This window comes from Medicago truncatula, chromosome 2 (assembly GCF_003473485.1).
Source record: "Medicago truncatula cultivar Jemalong A17 chromosome 2, MtrunA17r5.0-ANR, whole genome shotgun sequence".
NCBI classification, from domain to species: domain Eukaryota; kingdom Viridiplantae; phylum Streptophyta; class Magnoliopsida; order Fabales; family Fabaceae; genus Medicago; species Medicago truncatula.
The window spans coordinates 2,830,006-2,849,073 of NC_053043.1; the positions used below are offsets into that span (position 1 = coordinate 2,830,006).

Genomic DNA, 19,068 nt, shown 5'->3' on the forward strand with positions numbered 1-19,068 from the left:
ATAAATCCTAATTCTTTCTTGTTGCTATGATCTTCAAACAATTCATATTTTTATCCTATCGTTTTAAGTAAGAATTGTAGATATGATCATTTGATCTTAGTTATTAAAATGTGACATTTGATACAATCAAAATATGAGCAAATAATCACATTAGTTTGCCTCGTCTTTAGAACTATGATTTTCATAGCAAACAAAGATAATTGGGATGGGAGCTTCTACCATTGTGTTGGAAGTCACAATCCTAGATGTTTTTAGGCTTAAATGTTTTTTTGGTCCCTTAACTATTTAATTGGTATCGCTTTGGTCCCTTAACTAAAAAAAAGATTGTTTGAGGATTTTAAGTTTTTTTTTAGTCTCATTTTGGTCCCAGGTTTCCGTTAGGGTTTTAAAAAAAAGTTAACTTCTGGACACGTGTCACCTTGCCATTGGCTCTGAGTTTTTTTTTTTTTTTTTTTACAAAAAAATTATTATTTTTTAATTTTTTTTGTATAAAAAAAAATCTCAGAGCCAATGACAAGGTGACACGTGTCCACACTTAACGTTTTTTTATTAAAACTAACGGAAACCTAACCGAAGGGACCAAAACGAGACTAAAAAAAAACTTAAAATCCTCAAACAATCTTTTTTTTAGTTAAGGGACCAAAGCGATACCAATTAAATAGTTAAGGGACCAAAAAAGCATTTAGAAAATCTCTACCAAAATCAACCAATCAAAAACCTATTCTTTTTAGCTAATGAATTTAGAAAAAGGATTTCGTAATCAACAAAAATCTATGTTGGATTGATTCTTTTTATTACGCAGTAGAAACCGTGCATTTGCGGTCTATCTCGGTGACATCCCCATAATTTATGTCTTCCTCATAACTACAAGGAGGACTGGGAATTGATGCACTTTAAAAACAACTAGATGTTTCAATATGGAACTAACAAAAAAGGACAAGTGCAAACTTGTGTACCATTGGCTTTTTTTAGCGTCATTAAAAAGTGTGGGAGTGTGTTATTAAAATAAGCTGCGAGAGCGTGCGCGTGCACGAGCGCTTGTCTATATATATATATATATATATATATATATATTAATAAATCTATTGTGTTTGGAATTAAATAAAAAAATCTAATGAACAATAAATCTCGAAAAAAGAACAACTTAATGTGTTACTAATCAACAGTGCCTTCAGAACCATGGTTTGCATAGTAAATGAAAATAATATCATTTGGTCCACTCTTAAGCACCACCTTATCACTACTTCTTAACACTATATTGGTTTATGCGCAATTTCTGCTAGTTTTGGAGTTGCAGATGATCTTGTCCAAAGAGGCATGGTCTGAGACATGTCTCTCATGTGTCCTGAGTTCATCCAGGTTGGTCTTCCCCTAACTTTTTATATTGTCTCAATAATAATATGTGAAACATCCTACTGTAGTTCTTTTTGTTTCATTTTTTTTCTCTCTTGAAATAATAGTATTGTTGACAATATCATGCCATTTTTATTTTCTGCAGTCATTCCTAGCTGGTTTAGTCGCCTCAGGAGTTCTAACGTCTTGTTTGAGATTTCTCACCAAAGTGGCTTTTGAGGAATCGGATGACGGACTTCGAAAAGAGGCATGTATGTTACCCTTTTGCATACTTAATAGAAATATCATACATACTTATGTATTGTAATTTGAAATTGATTATGAAACATAAACGGAGATATCGGTCTAACATGTTTTTTCTATAGAGAGATACCTCATCAACGATTACTCACCATCGATTATCTACCATTTTCGCACGTGACATTGATAATATTTACGCACAATGAGTCACGGGTCAACGCTAAAGGAATTGTTGTAAGTACAACTTTCTTTTGTGTGACATGTGGATTTAGCAACCTGGGAATTGGAAAATATATTGGTATATGCGTACTTTTTGCTAGTTTTGGAGTTGTAGATGCTCTTGTCCAATACGGTATGGTTGAAGACATGTCTCTTATGTGGCGTGAGTTCATTCAGGTTGGTTTCTCTTCCCCAAAATTTTTATATTATCATAATAAAAAAGTGTGAAAATTGTTTTACTTACATAATTATATATTGTCTTGAAATAATAGTATTGTAAACCTAATCATACCAGTTTAATGCATAGGAAGAATTAAATGAGGAGGTTATTATTCAAAAAAGAAGAAGAGAGGCTGTGATGACTGATCAGTTTTCTCAGTCAATCTTCAGCAAAGTCAATAGAAGAATAAGGATTCATAAAAAATAAAAAAATTAAAAGAGCCTCTCTCTTCTTTTATTTTTATTTTTTTGGTACAAGGGCAAACCTCTCTTATATATATGATTTATTTATTTTTGTTTAGATGCATTTTTTATCTTCCTATTTAATTGAAACATAATTTTAGTCCCTCTTCTTCTAAATTTAATTTTTATCTTTCTGTTTTATACATTATCGCAATTTGGTCCTAATCTAGTTATTTTACCCAAATTGGGTATTTATTTTTGTTTAAATGCATTTTTTTATCTTCCTATTTAATTGAAACATAATTTTTGTCCCTCTTCTTCTAAATTTAATTTTTGTCTTTCTGTTTTATACATTATTGCAATTTGGTCCTAATCTAGTTATTTTACCCAAAATTGGGTTTTTTCTTCAGAAATGGTATATTTTTTGCCCTTATTTTGAATTTGAATGGAAAATTCTAAAACTTATCACTTTGGGATAAAAAAATCACCACTTTTTGGCCTGAAAATCACATGTTTTTGGTCAAAAATATGAGCTATTATTAAAATTGCAATAATGTGTGAAATTTGGAACCAAAAAATTAAATTTTAAAATGGAAAATAATTCAGTTTTATATAAAATAGGGGACTGACAATATATTTAACTTTTTTAATATATTTTTTTATGACAGATGAAACTAAAGATCTCTTACTATCATTCGATATCTATAAATCCTTCAACCGGTAAAAATACCACAATTGCAAGTCCTTCAATAATTATTTGTTATTTCGTTTATGTAAAAAAAAAAAAAAAAATTGGACAAACTATCTTTGTTTGACTTGTACAGCTAGTACTATTCTCATTACGATTCACAAATCAACTTGAATCTACACTTCCTAGCTTAGATAATACTTTTTTATCATTATACATCCAAAATATGGAAATAAAAAAGAGATAGGAAACAAAGGTTTTATAATCGATATGTATATATACACAAATTACGTTTTCTTCTTTGTTTCTTATTCAACTTGACCTCTAAATAGGAACTGTTCTTTTATACTTCATATTAGATGCTTCAGTTTAAATAAATGAAAGGGCCAAACAGAACATGCAAACATGCACATGCAACTTTATCTATATATTATTAGATAATCAAGACATATAAGGCAATGTTTTTGGCCGGCATTGCTATAAAGATGAGAGTGGAGTCAAAGCCAATAGCCCCACTATGGTTGTATGTCACGTCTATCATTTAAATACAATAATTACATTTCTTCATTAGTGCACTAATATCATGAAGCAAACATATGATGAGTCTACTTGGGTTTAGAAAATTGCTTTATAGATCCTTTTTCAAGAGTAACATTAATAGTTGAGTTTAACAGGCACATCTGGTTTAATTTGCATTCCTTCAATTTCATGTATGTTGCTTCTTTTTTCTTTATTTTTGTTCAATTCCATATGTTGTTTGAAGCATGTCCTCGACATTGAAAATTGTTTATGAAGGACTCCACATTTCATAAAAACTATAAACTTGTTACTCAACATTGATTAGTCCTTACTATAATCAATTGCTTCTTACAGAGAATTAGTCATGACTATTACTTTAGACCAAAATGGAGCACCAAGAAGTTTGAAGGTATATAATTATTATTTCAATATTACTATTAACTATAAGGAAATGTTAACGAGTGCCCCCGGGGTACTCTTTAAGAGCTATAAGTAGTAAGTATTTATAAAAATGTGTGTAATCAATGCATTGGAAATCGAAATATTTTACTTTTTTAAAAAATAATTTCTTATTTTAGTATGCTTAAAGAGTACCACAGGGACACTCGTTAACAAGACCCTTAACTATATTATTTTATTTTTCATTTACTCAATGTTGTTCTGCCTACTGATCTATAATTCAAACGAATTTATTCCGAGCACGAGCAGGGAAAATTCCATGCAGGAGTAGTTTGTTTCATTCTTGGACTCGGGTCCCTTATAGCTTGGAATAGTATGTTAACAACTGGAGATTACTACTACAAACTGTTTCCTGTAAGTATATCACAACTTGTTCAGTTTTAAGAGAAACCAAATATGATTTTAGAACCTCTAAGCATTCTTCATTGAGATTTATTATGAATCTCATTTACTTTTTAATTGCAAGATTCATTATGAAGATGTTGGTCTAACATGTTTTTCATATAGAGATACCATCCTTCGCGAGTGCTCACCATCATTTATCTACCATTCACACTTGTGACTTTGATAATATTGACGCACAATGAGTCAAGGATCAACACTAGGATGCGAATCTTAGTTGGATACACTCTTTTCTTTGTTTGCACTTTGTTGGTTCTTGTTGTAAGTACAAATTCTTCAATTCAGTAATTTATTTCTATTGCTAAAATAGTTATTAACATAAATTTTGTGTGACAGTTAGACCTAGCAACATCTGGCAAAGGGGGAATCAGACACTATATTGGTTTATGTTCAATTTCTGCTAGTTTTGGAGTTGCAGATGCTCTTGTCCAAGGAGGCATGGTTGGAGACATGTCTCTCATGTGTCCTGAGTTCATGCAGGTTGGTCTTCCCCTAACTTTTTATATTGTCTCAATAATAAAGTGTGAAACATCTTACTGTAGTTCTTTTTATTTCATTTTTTTCCTTGAAATAATAGTATTGTTGACAATATCATGCCATTTTTATTTTTTGCAGTCATTCCTAGCCGGTTTAGCCGCCTCAGGAGTTCTAACATCTTGTTTGAGATTTCTCACCAAAGTGGTTTTTGAGAAATCGGAGGACGGACTTCGAAGAGGGGCATGTATGCTACCCTTTTGCACTTGCGAACATATAAATCAAAATCAGTTTTAGTCACAAAAACATATTTTCCATTCTAAAAGTTCTATGCTGAATATATCATAGACTTAATATTCACTAATAATTTTTTTTTTGCAGTGCTATTCTTTGGAATATCTACCTTCTTTGAGTTTTTGTGCATTATTCTCTATGCAATCTACTTCCCTAAGTTGACCATTGTAAAATATTATCGTTCAAAGGCAGCCTCAGAAGGATCGAAAACCGTTTCAGCTGATTTGACAGCTGCTGGGATTCAAAATGAGATAAGCCAACAAGTAATGTAACTTGTGCCAAACTTATTATACGCTTAGTAAACTTCATGAAGTACTTGCCAATAACCTAAAAGATTTTGGAACTATTTCAGGTTGGATTCGATCATAAACAACACGAACGGATAAACAATAAGCAACTATTACTTCAGAACATTGATTATTCAACCGGATTATTTCTGATATACATGCTAACCCTGTCAATTGTCCCCGGATTCTTGTATGAAAATACTGGATCACATCAGCTAGGAAAATGGTTAATTCATTATCATTTCCCTAATCTTTTGTTTTAATAATCCATGTGGTTTTATTACATGATGACACATTTGGTAGTTCTTTTTAGGTACGCGCTGGTTTTGATCGCGGTGTTTAATGTCTCGGATTTAATATCCAGATATATTCCCCTCCTCAAATTCCTGAAGTTGGAGTCAAGAAAGTGCTTACTCGCTGCAATTCTTTCTAGATTACTATTGATCCCTGCATTTTACTTCACAGCAAAATATGGTGACCAAGGATGGATGATTATGCTTGTTTCTTTCTTAGGACTAACAAATGGCTATCTCACTGTTTGTGTGCTAACAGTTGCACCAAAAGGTTACAAGGTAAAACATGTTATCAATCATTTTTAATCTATATATTCATGAATTATTTGTGTAGTATAAACTGTGTACATCAATTGGTTTTAATGTTTGATTATTAGTCAAAGGTTTATTATGCTTTTGTTACTTTTGTAGGCTCCTGAACAGAATGCACTAGGTAATATTCTTGTGTTGTTTCTTATGTGTGGCATATTTGTTGGGGATGCTCTTGACTGGTTGTGGCTCATAGGAAAATCACAAGGATTCTGAAATGAAACAAATAATCGGTGTATGTAAATGTAAGATTTTAATTTAAGCATGTATCGGAATAATTCTGTGCTTCCAATATTTCTATCTAACTATAAATAGAGATATCATAAGAAAAGTATGTAACCGTTTGAAAATTTGGAACTTAAATCTATATGAAATACATGTTGCAGCATATGGGATAACGGCTTAAACGGCTTAAGAGTCTCCTAAATCAATTTTTTTTTAGTAAAGGACATCTCAACAGGAACTATTTGTAAGTTATGTGAAAAACTAAATGATCAAAGTAGAAAGAGGTTGTAACTCTCATACTACAACATGCCAAGCCATGTTGTTAATCTGAGATAGCGTTGCGTAGCACCGACCCTCTAAAATGCGGGTAGCACTTCTGTGACATAGAGTTGGGTGACATTGGCCAATCACAATGTCAAAATGCTTGTGTTTCTCTCTCTTTCAGAAGCATTGTGACATTGTGATTGGCCAATGTCACCCAACTCTGTCACACTAGCAGATAGCGGGATAGCCGCTATTGCAATGACTAAAAACCGGTGTACCGAGTAAACATAAATACTCAAAAATAGAAAAATACATAACATTAAAGAGACCATCCTACTTAATAACTAAAGAACCTAGAGTACAAAGCAATAAAACTTAAAAAAAGTAGAAAACAAAAATAGAACTGAACTAAAAGTATGAGGATTGACATAACAATTGTTTGTGAGCAATAACATAACATAATGAAGAACAGAACATCACCCTTAAACTGGTTCGAATTGACATTTATACTCTTAAAAAACAATTGTTTAAAAAAAATGGATTCGAGGAATTTTACCGTGAAACCCTAATAGTGGATAGGGGTCTGAAGACACAAATTCTCCACAACAACCACTATTGTTGGCGGTGGCTCGCAGGCCAAAAGTATCGCGTCATCAATCCGACCACCTCTATGCCATTCCACCATAGCACCGCTATAGCGCGCTAATGACAACATAAATGCCAAGAAGAAATATTTTGTAACCTAAAGAGCCTTTGAACCAGGAATGTCAATCCAATGCAATTGAATCTCCACTTCCCCACATTCAACATTTCTTAATCTAAGAACCAACTTTTGGACAACTTTACCATTTTTCAAAACAATGTGACTCTCTCCTGCTAAACAATTTTGTCTGCTAGGTTGCACCCTTGTAATTATAGTATCATTTGGGAGACCTTGCAACCGCATCTTTACTGCTTCCACAAATGGACTGATGTCAAACTCAGCATCCCCCATTTTGTCATCCATGCTAAATCTGTCCTTATCGTACACATGTAGATGAATTGGAGTATGAGGATCTGAAATGGTTAATGTCAAGTCGTCATTCCACTTAGGATTTAGATTCTTCTTCACTACCCTAGTTTTCAGCTTCTGTTTTCCCATTTTGATGATAACATAAGGATCACTGCTAATTACATCCCTGATAGCAAGATTGACTCCTCTTTCAACATGAATTCCGAGCAGACCCAACAAATTCATTGTTCTGAATAGAAAACGTAGTGAAAAAGGGGATCAATGTGAGAGGCAAAAGACACTCAAATTGGTATAAGCTTGAGATGGAGGCTAGGTTAAAGTGAAGTAAGGGAGTTTGGTGTTTGGATTATCATTCTCATGATCCAAACCCGCCTTATATTCAAGTTTGGGTTCAATCCAAACCAATCGTTACATTACAAATCCAAAGTGGTTTGATTTGGGTAGCCGATTTATAGTTTCAAATTTGTGAACCCGCAACTCGACCTGTACAATAAAAATACAAGTTTTGACCTAAACCGATAAAATTTGGTTGGGTCGAGTAGCAGGTTTGGCCAAAACCGACTCAACCCAAACAATGAACACACTTAAAGTGCAACATTTGATAATGAGTATTTGCATAAACTTTTTTTTTGTTTTTTATGTTAATTCTTCGGTTTTTAAGGGAATGGACCGTGATAATTTGAAATTCGATTTTGAGGTAAATATGGTCTGACCAAAAATTGTTCCTACCAGAAATCAAACTCTCCAAATTCATTATTTGGTGGAGCTCATTAACTACTTGATCTCAATCACTTGATCATTTTTTCTAATAAGTTAAATTAGTCCACTAAAATTGACACCAGCGAAAATCGAACCTCAGACTTTGACAGACTCAATTACTTGTATTATATTTACATAAAATCTTACGAGAAAATGTGTTAAATTTATTATCTAAAAAGGGTAACATAAACAATGACTGTATACTATGACCAAAAAAATAAAGGAATTCATTTTCCCACCCTATTTTATTCTCGTGCAATCTATTCACATTCTAAAATCTGAAATGTTTAACGTATTTTGGATGATTTTAAATGGTGTTTATATTGTTCAAATTATATAATACAAACTGCCTAGAGCGCACAAGAAATTTATAGAAAGAAAAAAGAAGGTGCCAAAATGCACCGAAATCTCTTTTTAGGATTATAATCAAATAAGAATAAAAAAACGGATTATTTACGGATAGAACCAACCCATAAACAATGAATATATATTGATGACTTGTCTTGAGACCAACTCAGTTTTATCTTTGTATTATCTCGTGAAGACGTATCTTATCCAATTTAATCGAATCAAAAATTGGATTTGGGTCTAAACTTTGACTTCTGCTCTTTACCCAACATTTTTTGCTCATTATCAACTTAAAATACCAAAATACCCCTTTATAAGTTAAGTCACGCTAATTTTAAATTTGCGCAATTTAACTCACGCAGCGGGACTTAACTCACGTCGTGTGACTTAAGTCACGCTGAAAAAATCACGTTGGTTTTAGCTTGCATTTTGTCATGTTGTTTTAATATCATACAAAAGTTGTGGCACTTTAATTTTTGTCAGAAAACAATTGCTATGCTTTGGCACTTATCATCACATTTTTATAATTCCCCTTGGTAATAAACCCTTGGCAACACAATTGAACTGGTTTAATATATAAATCGTAATAAAAATAATCAAGGGGAATTAATCAGCATAATATATGCAAGGTTCGAGGTTCAAACTTCAATCACCACAAAAAAAAAAAAAAAAATCAGCACAATCAAATTGTTTTCATGAAGCCTTACAAACTTATGGGAAGAAGTGCCGAACGTAGCTAGGGGAATAGTAAAATGTGAAAAGATATGGACCAGCGATCTGACAAAAATTAAAGTGCCAATTGAAACAAAACATGACAAAATTCAAGCCAAAATCAACGTGAGTTAACTCACGTTGGGATTCAATGTGATTTTTTCAACGTGATTTAAATCACGCAGAAACATAAGTTGCGTAAGTTAACTTAAGCAGGGGCAGTTTTGGAATTTCACTCGGGAGCGAGAAATTTATTTTGGGTAAAGAGCTGAATTCCTAAACTTTTGGTCCGGTCTGATGTTTAGACCGGCTAAAAGACACACCACTCAATCTAACTCATTCATTGTAAACACTAATATAACCAAGTGAATTTGAAATGCAAATCCAAACACGCTACTCCCACCGTACCGCGATAAATGATCCATTTAAAAATGTGTAATTTTGACCTAACTTACTTTGACCATATTTTTCTACTAATATACAAATATAAATAATATCATGTAAGATGTCGTTAGATTTGTCCAGATGAGTATTTTCAAAATATCACATTTTTATAAAAAATTTCTAATATATTATTCAAGATATTTAAGCTCAAAATTATGCATTAACATGCGTAATAAGGTCAACTGTGTCAAGTATTATGGGACGGAGAGAATACTATAAAAAAACGAGGTGTGGAAGTTTGAAAGACTTGTTTCAACACATGTAAAAGAGGAAACAAAATTGGAAAGTATATAAGAAAGAAAGGTCCATTCAAAAAAAATATAAGAAAAAAAGGTAATGGATCCATTAAATAAAAAATATTCCACGTGATGGAATATTTATTTATAAAAGGAAAATTGATTATTAGTTTTTTACAAGAAGGAAAATTGATTTATTTAATAAGTGTATTATTGAGAATCAAATCACAATTGATTTGGTATAAATATTGGGATTTTGTTTTTGACAAATAATATTGGGATTTTGGAAGTGAATAATTTATTAAGATAAAGATCGTCTACGTTATGTTTTCAACCAATTCTCTCTTTGCAAGGAAACACATGAGCACTTAGAAGGTGGACTAAAATCTGCTCAGTTACAAGAAAACAAAAGCTGGTTAGTATTCTTTGCTACATAATTATTATCAATCTAAGGGTTGCTTAATATACGTTTTTGTACGTGGTTAATATAATTGTTACTTTTCACATAATATTTTTTTTCTTTTATTTTGTCTATAACATGAAAAATCTCCACTTTCTTCAAACAACCTTTGCCAAACTCTGATTCTATGTTGTAGCGTTCTGGTTATATTTATATTTCGTTAATTAATTGAATTGTTTTAGGGCTGAATGAATAGGCTTCTTCAGAAAAAAGTTGTTGAATTTTGGCTTCTTTAGGAAAAAAACAAGTTGTTGCATCTTATTTTTATCAAGAAAACAAATACATCATTGGGTAGGTAACAAATTATTTAATCGGTCAACTCACCCCATTTTATGTAACATTTAATTTAAGTATATAATAAATAAATAAATAAATAAAAACAAAAGCAAAATGATTGAGCCGCCAATGTGAATGGAAACAGAAGAAAATGCACGTATGTCAGTCAGGGTTATGATAACAAAGATGTTACGTTATTTTATTATTGATTGATAGATAATGATAGGAAGATGTATATTCCAGAAACCAGATCTGTTGCCTCACTATGTTGTTAGTATTTTACCAGAAGTAGCAATAAAATACATACATATACTACATACATAACCGACATCATCAACAATACTATAAAATAAACACTCATTTTCATATGAAACGACATCAAATGATTAATTCTTCAAACCAGACTTGCCTTTCATTCTCTCTAACTCTATTTAGGTGAATATATCAATACTTCTCTTCTACCCTTTATTTGTTTCCATTGTTCTTCTATATTCTTGGTATCATACTATGATTCTTATTTCATTTTGCAAATCTTACTAGTATTTTCTTGATCTTATTCATTTTTTGTATTTTATTTTTATTAAAAAAATAAGTCTTGATACTTCTTTAGTGAATGTTATGTAAAGTCTGCTCTAACCCTAGTGAGCTCCGAAATCCAACTCATCTAAACTTCTTTATTTAATATTAAAAAAGTCAATGATGTGGTTTTTGATCAACAAACGGGGTTTGTCCAAATCCTTGTGGACATATTTGGCTGACTTAGGGGTCATGAAAATTAAATGTGGATGTAATTTTTCTCCCTAAGAGAGGCGGCAACCATATAATTAGAGGATTGATGCATTTTTTTTTACCATATTATGTAACCAAATGAAGTTGTAGTGAGGTGTAGAGCAGAGAGTAGCTCTGCTTCAAGTGTAAGCTATGAGCTTCTTGTAACAATGTATACATCTTTGTGTGAGATATTTTGGATGTATTTGAGGTTTGGATTTTGACTGCAAAAATCTGAACTCTTTAGTTCTTTTTTTTCTCTTGAAAAAACTCTAGTGAAATTTGTCTGTTGCATTATCCAGCTTGAATTTGGCTATAAACTGAACAACTGGGGTGGAGTGGTCATGGACACTATAATAACTACTAGCAATGGCACTGGAGAACCAAGAAAGCCAGGGGTAAGGGCTCCATCTTTTTTTTCTTTCCGATGAAAACAAAACAGCTTACTATAGTATAGTATATGATGTAAATATTTCCGACAAAGAGCTTAACGTATCGATCTTCCATTTATTGTGATTTGAATTTGAATGTATTAACTAATGCAAACAGGGAAAATACAAAGCAATGGCGGTCTGTTTTTTTCTCGGACTAGGTTCCCTTGTTGCATGGAACAGCATGTTGACCATAGGAGATTACTATTACAATTTGTTCCCGGTAAGTAACTAGCGTCTCAGCTTAACATGGTTGTACCAAATTTTTCTTAAGAACAATAGTTAAATGCTCGTCTTACAAAGAATGTCAACTGGAAAGTTTCTGTTTCTGATTAAATTATTTGAGACTTCATGAAATATGAGATGAATTATTGATTATATGCTTTGTTTCACTCTGAAGAAATATCATCCTTCAAGGGTACTTACATTGGTTTATCAACCAGTTGCAATTGGAACAATAGTAATACTCACATACTATGAGTCAAAGATCAATACTAGACTGCGAAATTTGGCTGGATTCACACTTTTCTTTGCTGCCACTTTCTTGGTTCTTATTGTAAGCAAATCATTTTCCAATCCTATAATCTAATTTGCAGTATCTGATTTTTATGCATATAACCGATTTCCCTTAGCTTATTAAGTAGCTTTCGCAATCTTTTTGTGTTGTGACAGTTGGATTTAGCAACATCAGGGCGAGGTGGAATTGGACCTTACATTGGTATATGCGTGCTAGTTGCTTGTTTTGGAATTGCCGATGCACACATTGAAGGTGGCATGGTTGGTGATTTGTATTTTATGTGCCCGGAGTTTGTGCAGGTTGATCTTCCACACAACTACTTTTTTCCTTTTTAAACTTTGAAGTTACTTTTTAAAATTACATAGTCTCTTTTTTGTTTGATTAAAACTTATACATAATGCATAATAATATTGTTAACATTTTGCAGTCTTACCTTGCTGGTTTGTCAGCATCAGGTGCTTTAATTTCATTACTCAGAATGCTGACCAAGTTTGCTTTCGAAAAATCTCACAATGGACTTCGCAAGGGAGCACGTATGTTATTCTTATTGTATAATCCTCTCACGCATTCACTTGATCAATCGATTTTGTTAATCCTTTTAAGTCACTGCTATTAGTTAGTACATTGGTTTCTAGTGCTCTAGAAGTTGGTATTAATTTGGTATTTTTTCTGCAGTACTATTCTTTGCGATCTCTGCATTCATCGAGTTTCTTTGTATTTTTCTATATGCAATCTACTTCACCAAATTGCCCATAGTGAAATACTACCGTTCGAAAGCAGCCTCAGAGGGATCGAAAACTGTTGCAGCTGACCTAGCTGCTGCTGGCATCCAAACAAAGACTATTAATGATCAAGTAACATAACTATGCTAAAATAATAGTGCATTAATCTTGCAGAATTAGTTTTTCGATTATGTCCTGAAAGGTTTTGAAACTTTTGTAGGCCGAATATGATAACAAACAAATGGAGCGGCTAAGCACCAAACAATTGTTTCTTGATAACATCGATTATGCAGCTGATTTAGTTCTGATATACGTAGTAACACTATCGATCTTCCCTGGATTTTTGTATGAAAATACCGGAACACATCAATTAGGCACATGGTATGTACCTATTTTGTTTTGTCATTTTATCCTTTATACGACAGTGAAATTGATTTTGATACCAAGTTTTTATGTTGGCAACGGTGATCTTTGTAGGTATCCAATTGTTTTGATTGCTATGTATAATGTGGTGGATTTCATAGCAAGATATATTCCACTTGTTCCATGGTTGAAGTTGGAATCAAGGAAGGGTCTAATGATAGCAACTCTTTCTAGATTCTTGTTGGTTCCAGCATTCTACTTTACTGCAAAATATGGTGACCAAGGATGGATGATCTTTCTCACCTCATTCTTGGGACTCACCAATGGATACCTCACTGTGTGTGTTATGACAGTGGCACCAAGAGGTTACAAGGCAAGTTTATACTTTCCACAACTCATAAAATGTTGATATAAACCTATGAAACACGAAAGCAGACACTATCACCGAATATGACACTATCACTAGAAATAGACACCGATAATAATTTTTTTTTTTTTTTTGAAGTGATTGAATTTAACGATATGTGTGAATGTTGCATTGGTTCTAAGTTCTGTACTAATTTCGGAGTTTGTATTGTTGCAGGGTCCTGAGCAGAATGCTTTGGGAAATGTTCTTGTCCTTTGTCTTTTGACGGGTATATTTACTGGGGCTGTTCTTGACTGGTTGTGGATCATAGGCAAAGATTCATTCTAAACATACACCAATATCCATTCTAAATTGTTCGATCATACAGGTCAGAGAAGAGAAACTGAAATGTTTAAAACTGGTTCAATTAGTGACCTTTGCGATTGAACAATTTTAAACATTTGTTCCCTACACTTTTACTTGTATGAATGATTACAATCTCTAGAATTAATTAGTACAAACTTTTCCTGTAAAGATTTTTTATGGTATTAAACAAGGCTAGTTCTAATGTGTACAAACCATGTAGATTGTGCAAGGTAAGCAACTATTTTCGTCCATATGATTGAACAGTTTCATAGATCAAAAGGTGATTCGTCTACACAAAATCTGAGCTCAAATACTTTGTAATTGTAGAATTCATTCATTGCTAAAAGACTTAAAATGGGGATTCGGTATCTTGAGGGATTCTTGTGTGAAATTGTGGCCTTTTCATTTTTAAATTTGTTTGTCCTTTATATTTCAACCACATACTCAATATCTTTCTTTATAATTTTATATCTCTTTTTCTCTCCACAACTGACAAAAATTAAAAGAATTTCACTTAAAAGAACTCATTCTCTCTTGATGTGCAAGAATCATCGGATATATGTTCAATTTTTGTTACCTTTTTCTTCCAAATCCTTATCTCTCTCCTCTGTTTTCACTTTTCATGAGTACTAGTATTGTTTATTTTTCTCAGTTTTCGTTTTTCTCTCTTCATCCTCAACTTCAGGAGTAGTTTTATCTGCATAAATTGATTTTCCTATTTTTGCTACACATAGAATATTTATTTCCTATTTTTGCTACACATAGAATATTTATTGTTGTTCAAGTATTCTCCGTTTTATGCTACTAATAATATTTTTTATCTTTCTTCAAGTTTCTCTCTCTTAAAGATCCTCAACCTTAAAATTACCTCCTTTGATTTCCCAAGTTTCTCTCTCTTCAAACTCTCCTTCAAAATTTACAAAGAACACTTATATAGCAGTCTTCAGCTGTCAAAATCGTGTTACGTTTTCCCAAATCATGACACGTTTGGTGCGTACGACCCAAGGTACGACCAACCTTATCCTGAAAACTTACCCAGCAAGGTGAAAATCGTGTCACGTTTTCCCAAAATCGTGTCACGATTGGACACCCTGCAAAACCGCTCTTGACATTGCAAAATCGTGACACGCTTCACAAATCGCAAATCGTGTCACGATTCAAAGTTTTCCCAACTTTGCAATTTGAAGACATAAACAACAACTTTGATGGGTCTTGTGCAGTAATTGATGAATCAGATTGCAAGATGGATATAAATCAACTAAAACTTTATGAAATTTGAATCATATATATATATATATATATATATATGTGTGTGTGTGTGTTGAAAATTGACTTAAAATTTGGATGTTGAAGTTATGGAAAAATCGTAGTACGATGGAAGACATCGTAGTACGATTTTGGATGGTTCAAGTTTGTGTAGGTACTGGAAAAATCGTAGTACGATGTTGTTGGATTAGGCATAGTACTGTACTGTTACCTGCTCCATCGTAGTACGGTGCTGCGAAATCCCGAACACTATTTAAGGCTTCATTCTTCAAGTTTTTGGGATTGGCTTTAAGAGAGAAACCTAAGAATACAAAGGAGGTAACTTTAGGGTTGAGTGTCTTTGTAGTGAGGTTCTCTTGAGGGTTGGGAAACATTGTAAACACCTTGGATAGTGAGAATTTCACCATTGGAAGGATAAAAAATATTCCTTTAGTGTTTTCTCTTAGGATTCATTGAGAAGGTGGGTGACATGAAAAATGGGCAAAAATTAGGTTGTGTTCTTTGTGAGCTCTTGTACTAATTTCTTGTAACTCATTTGTATCACTTTCATTTTAGTGGATTGGAGATGTGCTCTCTCCCCCAGAGTAGGTCATATTGGACCGAACTGGGTCAACAATTTCTTGGTGTTTCTCTTCTCACTTTATCTTTTGCTTGTGGTTTTGAGCTTTTCACTTTGATTCCTAGATTATATCTAGGTGTTGTTATTGTTGTTGTTGTTTGTGTTTACTTTGATAGTGGTTACTACTTTCCTTTACTCCACACATCAAAGTATTATTGGTGTGAGTTTTGTGTCCGAACTCACAACAATATATTTTCTTGCATAAACAAGATTATGAATAGTATCATTTGGTAGACTTGTTGTTGCATGCTGTTATTTTCTTACATAAACAATATATTTTCTTACATAAACAAGATTACGAAACAGTTGAACTAACGTTTGTCCCCAGCACGCTTTTCCTTTCAGATAGTCCAATTTGTTTATTAGCCTAAGCCAAAATTTTAGTTGCCAAACAAGTTACAATTATTGTCAAGTCAACACAAGGGAATGACCAAAACAAACAATCACTAAAATAATAATCGACATGGTGAAAAATAAGAATCTACCTTTTGGTCTAAGTTCGACATCTTTCATGTGCAATTGCGAAAAATAATCGTTTAAAGTTTGTAGAATCCAAATGAACGGTAAAACTTCGGATTCGAACATAAAACTTTGATTAAGTTATAAAAGACTCTCATGTCATTTCATTTAAGCGTGTTTTTGGATAATAAGAATATATTTTACTTTAATTAATCCATTTTATTAAAAAAAATCACATAATTTCAATTCCTAAAAAAGTATATTTTTTAAAATAGTCAAGTAAGAATAGTCCATCTTTAAATTTTAATAAGCTAAAATTATTTCAAAGTTATTTATAACATGCACACGTTGTTGTATGGTCGATGGTGTGCAGCATATAAATATAGCCATATTTTGATTCCCTTATTTTTGGATAAGTACGTTTTTAAGTTATTACTAAATAACTATGCAATTTTCATTGGATAACGTTTGTAGAAACAATTAACAATGTCATTTTTATTCTCGTGCAGCCTTTATATGGTAGAGTTCATGCTATTTTTTATTTTTAATGGAGTAGAGTTCATGTTAATGATGCACGTAAAGTTAGGGAACGTTTAAAGAATATGCTTAAGTTGATAGTTTCCGAAGAAAACCTCTCTGGCCATTTTCCATTATTCCGGCATATCAAAAATGTTGAGTAGAATTCTGAATCTTTATTGCTTTTCTTTCACTCCAACTACATAAATTAAATTTGAACTTCCGTGAAGCATGTTCCATTGCTTCCATAATAAGTACTAGGTCACCCCTCTATTGATCAACATTTCTTCATAACATTCCTTAATTTCATTCAAGTTCGAAGGTTTATGTTTCTGGTACCAACCTTATAGGTCTACATTGTTTTCATTTTCAAAATTTGTTGTCAAAATTGGTATGTATTTTACCTTCTTTATTTATGTTTTTGGTGGAAAAAATTACATCAAAACCTTAGTTGCACAAAATCTTTTCTTATTCTTATGTAATATAAGAAATTAATTGAGATAGTCTTTTAATGTTAGCTTTTATTTCCACAAATTAATTAGTGAGCTGATTTTCTAATAATCCCTATCACTTTTCCAACTTTTGAGTGGTTAATTGCAAGAAAAAGAATATATATTAATTAGGAGTGTATATAAAAATGTTAGATGTTATAAATATTTTGAGGTGCCAAAAACTGGTGCAAAATCCAGTTTGTAAGTTGATTAATAGATATTTTCATAAGGAACCAATTCCAGTTTTGTGGAAAAAACCAAAAATTGGATGTACCAAATTAAATTTTGATGGGTCATGCAAGGGTATAAGTGGAAAAGCAAGCATTGGAGGTGTTGTTAGAAATCACAATGCAGAATTTTTGCTTGGTTATGCTGAATCAATTGGACAAGCCAATAGTACAATTGCTGAACTTCTTGCACTTAGGAGAGGCCTTGAATTAGTGCTTGAAAATGGTTGGAATGATATTTGGCTTGAAGGGGATGCAAAAACATTAGTTGAAATTATTATGAAAAGGAAAAAAGTTAGATGCATGGAAGTACAAAGACATATGAGTCACATAAATTCAATTCTTCTACCTGAATTTAAGAATTGCTTTGTGAGTCATATATATAGGGAAGGGAATAGGGCAGCTGATAAATTTGCTCAAATGGGGCATCTCTTAGATGAGCCTAGAATTTGGAGGGATGTTCCTCCTGATGAAGTCTTAGCTATTGTGCTTGAAGATGCTCAAGGTAAAATTGTTCTTCGAAGGAAAGGATAATTTATCATTATTATTTAATTTATTTTTTGTTTGTGTGTATATATAGGAAATACAAATTCTCTAGATTCTTTGACCAATTATATTTTTGAAAAGGCTTTCTGGCAACATTATGTCTGTTCATATTTACATGTATATTGGAATATATAAACGAAATTATTTGTTAGACATGCTAAAGGGAGCACTAGTCTGACCACTAAATTAAATCTAATTGTACATATTCACTTGCATTATTTTTTTTTCCTTTTTTTTAAACGACATTCACTCACATTAATTTAGAGGATTCATATTAATAATTTTTTTTTTTGGATAGGTTTAAAGGATATTCATTTTCAGTTAAGCCATGTTTAAAATGATATTCAATACTCTATATAGGTTTAGAGAATTAAATTAAATATTTGTCACAAAAATTGTTAAAAAATTAGTTATTCAAATATGATTTCTCTTAAACCAGATGATTGAATAATTGAGCAAAAGATAGAATAGGTATTTGTTTTATAAAGAATTATCAACCCAAACAACCTTTACATTAAATAAAATTAAACTTGATTTGTGGGAAAATTAAACTTGATTTGTGGGATGCACCAGCCCATGCAATAGTGCAACGCATAAACGACACTTAAGAAGCCACTCAATAGCAATTTACAGAGGTGGCTCCTCCCCCTCAAAAAAGTAATTTAATATCGTGTGATCCATTGAACCACATATCAGATATTAAACTGATAAGAACAGATACTACACTTGATCTTAGCCAAAAGGCCGAGAAAGGTAT

The 19,068-nt window shown here is 32.3% G+C and overlaps 3 protein-coding genes and 1 non-coding gene across 9 annotated transcripts; 2 read left to right on the forward strand and 2 right to left on the reverse strand.

The window, feature by feature from the left end:
• Positions 1-1,714: 1,714 nt before the first annotated feature.
• LOC25485911 (equilibrative nucleotide transporter 3) lies at positions 1,715-6,233 on the forward strand. Of its 2 annotated transcripts, none has more exons than XM_024776132.2 (10): positions 1,715-1,989; positions 3,776-3,830; positions 4,130-4,234; positions 4,388-4,543; positions 4,619-4,762; positions 4,898-5,003; positions 5,138-5,313; positions 5,403-5,563; positions 5,651-5,909; positions 6,042-6,233. In XM_024776132.2, exons 1-10 carry the CDS (start codon positions 1,928-1,930, stop codon positions 6,153-6,155), a joined length of 1,338 nt encoding a protein of 445 aa, XP_024631900.1. In that variant the 5' UTR covers positions 1,715-1,927; the 3' UTR covers positions 6,156-6,233. The 2 variants fall into 2 exon arrangements, with proteins under 2 accessions (XP_024631900.1, XP_013462461.2); XM_013607007.3 differs by lacking the exon at positions 1,715-1,989 and adding an exon at positions 3,476-3,612.
• A 140-nt stretch (positions 6,234-6,373) lies between these two features.
• On the reverse strand, positions 6,374-8,086 carry LOC25485912 (protein C2-DOMAIN ABA-RELATED 4). Its single transcript, XM_024776133.2, has one exon. It carries the CDS (start codon positions 7,663-7,665, stop codon positions 7,171-7,173), a length of 495 nt encoding a protein of 164 aa, XP_024631901.1. The 5' UTR covers positions 7,666-8,086; the 3' UTR covers positions 6,374-7,170.
• Positions 8,087-10,193: 2,107 nt separating this feature from the next.
• LOC25485913 (equilibrative nucleotide transporter 3) lies at positions 10,194-14,578 on the forward strand. Of its 5 annotated transcripts, none has more exons than XM_013607010.3 (10): positions 10,194-10,353; positions 11,745-11,840; positions 11,992-12,096; positions 12,274-12,429; positions 12,546-12,689; positions 12,818-12,923; positions 13,066-13,244; positions 13,333-13,493; positions 13,590-13,848; positions 14,059-14,578. In XM_013607010.3, exons 2-10 carry the CDS (start codon positions 11,787-11,789, stop codon positions 14,167-14,169), a joined length of 1,275 nt encoding a protein of 424 aa, XP_013462464.1. In that variant the 5' UTR covers positions 10,194-10,353; positions 11,745-11,786; the 3' UTR covers positions 14,170-14,578. The 5 variants fall into 5 exon arrangements, with proteins under 5 accessions (XP_013462464.1, XP_024631596.1, XP_024631599.1 ...); XM_024775828.2 differs by lacking the exon at positions 10,194-10,353 and adding an exon at positions 10,941-11,109; XM_024775831.1 differs by lacking the exon at positions 10,194-10,353 and adding an exon at positions 11,153-11,171.
• Positions 14,579-18,870: 4,292 nt separating this feature from the next.
• LOC112419547 (U2 spliceosomal RNA) lies at positions 18,871-19,068 on the reverse strand. Its single transcript, XR_003009681.1, has one exon. It is a non-coding gene; the product is annotated as a U2 spliceosomal RNA (small nuclear RNA).